This window comes from Loxodonta africana, chromosome X, assembly GCF_030014295.1.
Source record: "Loxodonta africana isolate mLoxAfr1 chromosome X, mLoxAfr1.hap2, whole genome shotgun sequence".
Lineage (NCBI taxonomy): Eukaryota > Metazoa > Chordata > Mammalia > Proboscidea > Elephantidae > Loxodonta > Loxodonta africana.
In genome coordinates, this window is record NC_087369.1 from 147,945,876 (window position 1) to 147,952,802 (window position 6,927).

General features: G+C 48.8%; 1 protein-coding gene across 1 annotated transcript; it reads right to left on the reverse strand.

The window, feature by feature from the left end:
• Window positions 1–2,543: 2,543 nt before the first annotated feature.
• On the reverse strand, window positions 2,544–5,505 carry LOC100657085 (DDB1- and CUL4-associated factor 12-like protein 2). Its single transcript, XM_064278476.1, has 3 exons — window positions 5,404–5,505; window positions 4,131–4,470; window positions 2,544–4,066 (listed from the first exon to the last, which is right to left on the reverse strand). The coding sequence occupies exons 1-3, from the start codon at window positions 5,503–5,505 to the stop codon at window positions 2,544–2,546; spliced, it is 1,965 nt and encodes a 654-aa protein (XP_064134546.1).
• Window positions 5,506–6,927: the final 1,422 nt, after the last annotated feature.

A 6,927-nucleotide genomic window follows, 5' to 3' on the forward strand; every position in this document is an offset into this window, starting at 1 on the left:
ATGTCCCTAATTTATTACCCCCCAAAACTGTAGCCTCTATGCCTGCTTTCTCTAATATCACCATGATACATTTACATTCAAACCAGAGCCTGAGAGTCCACGTAAATTCTCTGATTTTTCCTCACATTCCACATCAAAAACCAAATACTGTTTGTTCATTTTATTTTCTTTTTCAAATAACTTCCTCTCTCCACCCCTACCTCCAATGTCCTAGTTCAGGCTTTCCACATCCCCTTCCTCAATTTTCTTGTTATATGTAATGCATTGGATATAAATGAAACCAACAGTGCAGCAGTCTGTAATGGGTACAGCTAACTAAGAGATGTAGTTCTGTGTAATCCATCTCCAACTATGTGAACCTAAACTCTAGGTACTCTCTGCCTTTGAGTTGACAGTATTTTGTCTTGCCTTCATGTCATTTTCTTGATCTCTTTCAGAACCTACTTGGTACTCTGACCACAAATCAAATTAACTCAGCCACAGTGGATGAAAGAAATGATCAAGATCAGGTAGATATCAGATTGGGAAAGAGCATGAAATTTGATGACACAGTGTTGCTAAGGGTGTGTTGAGGCAGGCGTGCATGTTACTTATAGGTTAAGGTTGGTAGGACCTCTTTGGAAGGTAATTTGGCAATGGCTATTAAATGTAAAATGAACTTACTCATTTGTCCCAGTAATTTCGTTATCTAGGAATTTATCTTGAAGACATACATGCGCACAAAATGTATCCATGTAAGTAATCACTGCAAGATAGTTTGTAATAAGATAAAAGAAACCACCTAAATGTTCATCAAAGGTGTAATGAATAAAACATTATAATCATATAGAATACTATGCAATTAAAATGTATTAGGTTGATAGGGATATGGGACAATCTCCAAGATTTTCTAAGTGGAACAAAAAGTAGGTATGTGCAATGTGTGTAATCACTTGTACAAAAATTACACACACACCATACACCGAATATACTGACTGGATCTACGGGCAGGACACCAGGGATCCTGGGGTGTGACCTTACTTTTCTCTGTATAGCTTTCAGAGACTGTGATTTGTGTGTGATTATGTGCATATGTTATCCATTTTAAATTAGAGTAAAACAAAACAAACAAAGACCAAGTAGTAAGTCTTGGTCTTCACGTTACAAATACTAGAAATAGCTATGTGTGTAAAATGGCATATATCTATACCTCTTCCTAACATGGGAAATGACCTATACAAAGACATACACAAATATACTAGGTGAGGTCCAACATAACCGTTTGTGTAAATGAAAAAAATGGTCTGTTACACCGTTAAAAACAAAACAAAACAAAAAAACCCATCCTAACCTATACTGAAGTATATTTAGATGAGGTATTCAAGAGGAGGTAACTTAACCTTTTAGCCCTTGTCAGTAATATAAGTTTTAAGAAATATGTACAAAGTAATGTACGTGTAACTGATATCTTCAGCTTCTCTTCTGGAAATTTTGATCTTGATAAATACATGTCTAAAAGGACACTTAAGAGAAAAAAATAAAGTATGCATTTAAGCGTTCAAAAACTTTAGTCTTACACTCAATTGCTAGGATACTGAATGTATTCCATTTATTTATTTATTTTTTGCAATACAGTACATACTCCATTCAGAGAGCAGAATCATCCACGTCTACAATGAAAAATCAACAACACCTACATTGGGCACAATGGCTGGTCTTCATTGTAAATGGCTGTCTGGATGGTGTTACCTGAACTTCTAAGACATGTTTACTCCACAAAATATCTCTCTGATTGCCCCACCACATATAGATCAGTTTTGATTAACTCTGAAAATCTATAGCATAAATGTAACCCAGGAAAGCAGACCATAATGTAAACACTGAAGGCTGAGGGCCTAGGGATAACGATTCTAAATTTTTACTGAATAATCAAGTTGTAGATGAACAAGATTGTAAAATATCCATTTAACTAACAGAACATATTTTAAAGCATTTTAAACACTAATGATACACAAACAACAAACATGGATTCCCAACACCAAAATGAAACAAGTCCCAAATGTTGGCAATCTCCAATTCGAAATGCATTTTCTAATTGCAGCAGGGCTATAATCAATGGGTAGCTCCTCAGATTAGCCCATAAGACACTCTGTAGCACACATTTTCCTCAAATACCATACATCTGAAACAGGTAAAAGACCTAAACTTACTACTAAAATAGCGGTAAACAAAATCAAAGTACTGAACTGTAGTGGGGATCATGACTGCAACAAACTACAGAAAGAACATACGTGAATCACTCAAAGAGGGAGCATAACTAAGGATTCTTTGTGTGAGAAGGTAAAAAGATGGTGGTGTTGGGTAAGGTGCAGAAGAATCTTAAAGCCGACTTTTGATTGCCAGAGGGATCCATCTCTCCATCCAATACTGTAAACACAGGCAAAGTGGCAGTGTTCCACCTGGAAGAAAAAAACCGCACAGAATTAAAAGCGCAAACTCAGCATGAAGAGCTAAGACACAACTGGAAGGTAAATCTGTGCACTTTGATACCTAGGCGGCCATCTTTAGCTCCAGAGTCCCGCGTAGTTCCCGTAGAGGCCAGAAGGGAGAGGCCCCCCAGCCGTGAAGAGCTTCATCTCAGGCCAGTTGTAGCAGTGGGTGTAGAGCGCATTGGGGAACTCCTCCGTGTCTCCGAAGTGGTTCGCCCAGCGCTCGTCGTGGTTGAGCCAGCCTCTCCCACAGGTGAGCTTGAGCTTCTTCGCTTTGGTCCCTGGAGAGGGGTTCGGATTGGCCGAGGCCCTCTCCTCCAGGAACTTCTGGGCGCGGACGTCATAGAAGAGCAGGGACCCATGGCCAGTGCCTACGGTGATGATATGCTGGTAGAAGCTCAACGAGCGCACACCCGTGCCGCCCTCCCTGGAGCACAGAGGCCGCAGGTTCTGCTGGCGCTGGCGCGGATCCACGAAGGAGACATGGGACTGGGAGCCCACTGCATACAGGGACAACTCGTCGCAGTAGGTCAGGCACACGTTCTCTCGGCTGTAGGGCAGCCTGAAGGACACCAGCCTGCACAGGGTGCTCTCGACCTTCCACAGGTGGAAGTAGCCATCTACGGACACGGCTCCCAGCTCCTGGTTCTTGTCGCTGAAAGCCAGGGCCCGCACCTTGCGGTTGGTGGAGCTGGTGTTGGCCCTGGGGATGATCTCCGTCTCCGTCGGGCTGATGTGGGCGTACATGGGGAACCCCACGTCGTTATGCCAACCGATGCTGCGGTGGCACATGTCGGGGTCCACCCGCCACAGCGCCACGGTGCCGTCGCGGGAGCCGCTCACGACCACGGTGTCGCTCATCCAGGCGATGCCGAAGATCCAATCGTTGTGGCCATGGCGGTCGCCCAGGCACATGGGGTCGAGCGTGGGCAGCTGGTAGATGGCCAGGCTGTTGGGGTTCTCGCCCCCCGTGGCCAGCAGCGTCTTGGAGGGGTTCAGCTCGATGGCGTGGATGCCGCAGCTCGGCTGGTTCCGGGCCAGCACTGGCGCCCCGTCCCCCAGGAGAGGGATGTGCGTGATGTGATTTGAGTGCACGTCCACCACAAAGAGCGTGTTGCACTTGGTGCCGCACACCACCTGCCTGGCGTTCAGCCACTGCGACGCGAAGACCTTGTTGAGGGTGCCCAACGCCAGCTCGTGCTCCGTCAGCAGCGTAGGCAGCTTGTGCACCGCGTAGGCGCGTAGCTCGGCCTCGAAGTCCCGGGCCCCGGTGCCGTCGCGCGCGCCCACCTCGCGGCTCTGCAGGTAGCGCAGCAGCGAGCGCTGCGCCGCCAGCCGTTTCTGCTTCTTGGACAGCAGCAGCTCTTCGCCATTCTCGGGGGTCGCCGCCCCTCCCGGGCCCCAGGATGCCGAGCTCCCGGCGCCCGCCTCGTCCGCTTTCCGCTTCCTGCTACCTGTTTGCTGCGGGGACGTGGTGGGCGCGAGGGGCATGGTGGCGAAGGCAGTGGGGGGGACGCGGCGGCGGCGCCGGCGCCGGCGCCGGTGACGGCGGCGCCGCCTGGCACCGGTGTTGGCCACAGTGGCGGCGGGGATGGGATCTTCCGGCATTAGCGGGGGGAGAGGGGTCTCGAGAGCCAGATTGCCGCCGGGCGCGAAGCCTACCGATTCCAGGGCGCCGGCGAGTCCAGGGCAGCAAGGGGCGTACGGGCGGTGCAGCAGACGCTGATGGAGCGCGGCAGCGAGGAGGCGGCGGCGGCGGCGGCGGCGGCGGCGGCGGCGGCGGCGGCGGCGGCGGCGGCGGCGGCGGCGGCGGCGGCGGCGGCGGCGGCGGCGGTGGTGGTGGTGGTGCGGACCCAAGCGAGGGCGGGAAGTGCGGGAGGCGGGTGGTGGAGGAGGTTGATATGAGCGAGGACAACGCGGGGGGCGGATGAGAAGAGGCGGAGGCGGGGAGCGGGGCGGGAGGGGGTGGGGGCGGGGGTCGGAGACTAGCGGGGGTCGGAGACTAGGGGAAGGAGGCACGGGGTGGGGGAGGGTTGGGCAGAAGTGGTATTCGTGGGAGACCACCCAAGACTCGCACTCCAGGACCCGGAAACCTCTGTCTATGAGCGCATGCCAGTGCGCCCGCCCAAGCCCTTCAGTGTGGGACAGGGAGTATTTTGCCACCCTCAGGACAGCTGCCAACCAACTTCCTTAAAATTCCTACTTTAATAAAATTTGAAACCTTTTTTAACATATAGTCAAGCAGGAGGTAAGAGAAGCCCTAACAGTTATCTGCCTAAAAAACACATGTGTGCTTGGTGCAATCCTGGGAGACTCTTTGCTGCGATTAGACGCTGAACTTTGCAGGGAGCCCCCCCCCCACCAGTCACTCCTGCAGCCTTTCCTGTCTCAGCCCCTCTTCCAGCTTCTTAAACAGTTTAAACCATTTGTTTTTCCTCCTCAAATTGAGGTCCCTGATATTTGGCCATCCTGCACTAGAATTCCCTGACGGGGGGCGGGGGGGCGGTCTGAATGCAGATCCTTGGCCCCACTTCCTCACAGGAGGTGTCCAGGACTGTGGTAGGTGCAGCTTCAGGAATCCGTGGAGCTTAGAGGACGGGGAGCGGGGAGGAAGAGGAGTAGTTGCGTCCTCAGAATTGGCTTCTCAGAGCCCTGAGGCTGTGGAGCAGAGGAGGTCCAAGAGAGGGGACCCCTCCCCCTCCCCCCTCCCTCCGCTCCTGGAACAGAAGGTTCAGCCCTCACTGTCAGTCCCAGCAGGAGGCCCAAGTACCTGAGCAGAGCCCTGGAACAGAGAGGCGGTCCCATGGGGCCTTGGGGGCTGCCCTGAGGGTTGGGCAGAATTACCGCAGACAGAGATAGAGATTACTTTCCCGAAGAAGGCAACTACAAGAACACCATGATGAGAGTGTGTTGGGGTTCAGAGCACGGGCTTTACAGTCTCAGGTTGAATTTGGGTCTTATCCTGCTCTGCCCCTTCAGAGCAGTCAACCTCGTGGCAGTCCCACACCCGTGCAGGCTTAGCTACACAGGGATCCATTGTCCGGAGCACCTGGTGAGTGACACCAACTGTGCACACACACCCCTCCTTCTTGACAAAAGATGTGCTGGCAGAGTGGGTTCTTGGGGGGAGGGGTTGAATTCACTTTCTGGCCAATCAAAGGAGCCCGGGGGAACTCTATTGTTGCTGCTCTTCTCCCCCCCCCTCCCCCCACTCTTTGCAACCTCCCCTGAAGTGAAAGCTCCAAGTAAAAACGTGGGACCTTCCCACATCCACTCCAGCTGCTGCTTCCCAGTGCCCTCTCTCCCCAATATTCCTCCCTATGTCTAATGCCTTATCAAGAAGAGGGTGAAGATGGTGAACAAAAAAAAAAAAACCTTGTCTACTTAATAGTTAGAACTGACATTAGAGAATAACTGACCAGATATTCCTTTTAACTTAGACTACCATAATGTTTTTTATTCTTTTAATTCCAAACTCAGAAAAATAGAAATTATATAGTAGGACTTCGTGGCATATTTTCTACTGTTGTGGTAGAACAAAGTAGGCTGCAAATTTGAGTGAAAAAATACACAAACACACATTTCAATTTTAAAAATAAATACTAATGCTTGTAACAGCTATTATTTATTGACAGCCTATTTGTGTCATGGGCTGGAGAGCTGTGGTAAACACTCAAATATTTTATGTATATTCATCCTCACAGTAACTATGAGGTAGGTCCTATTTTTTACCCCCATTTTTTTTAAATGAGGGAACTGAGGCCCAGAAAGGAAAGTGACTTCCCCCACAGTCACACAGCTAGTAAGTAAATGGTAAAGATGTGAATCCATGCCTGATTCCAAAGCTTTTCCTCTAACTTCTACTCTATACTATTCAACAAATGCAATTTTTCTGGCTCATTCTCTTTAGAACACATATAAACTCACCCTACCATGGAAATTACACAGTTGCTGTGTCTTGTGCACTCCTGAAAGAGCCACAATTCCTAAAATAAATTAGTAACTACAGAATGCAAATTATGTACAATACTTTTCATATGGTATTAAAAGATCAAAATACAGTCATGCCTCGCTTAACGTCCATGATCCGTTCTGTGAAATAGGACGTTATGTGATTTGGATGTTGCTCGAACCCCATATTATACTTAGCAAAGCTATATGGGGTATTTTTTTTTTGTTTCACTTCCAAATCAACACTTCCCCTTTGCTTCTTGCCGCTGCTATCACTAGCATTGGTTTTGCTGTGTTTGGGAGCCATGGTGCACTTCATGGTAATATTTTCAAAAGAAAATTAAACAGAGAGGTAATGCTACAACACTCAAGAGATGCACGATACACAAGACTGGATTCTGTTGCCTACAAGTGGAAGCATACACTGTTAACACAGTAAACTTTTTATTCATGAGTAAGAAAAGTTCACATTAAAATAACAATAGAAAGTACAGTACAGTACATACAT

Coding starts and splice junctions, on each gene's coding strand:
- LOC100657085 (XM_064278476.1), bottom strand. CDS start 5,505: ATGGATCCCTGTGTAGCTAAGCCTGCACGGGTGTGGGACTGCCACGAG. Junction 4,471..5,403: donor CCCAAATTCAACCTGAGACT/GTAAAGCCCGTG, acceptor TCCTTCCCCTAG/TCTCCGACCCCCGCTAGTCT. Junction 4,067..4,130: donor TCGCCGGCGCCCTGGAATCG/GTAGGCTTCGCG, acceptor TAATGCCGGAAG/ATCCCATCCCCGCCGCCACT.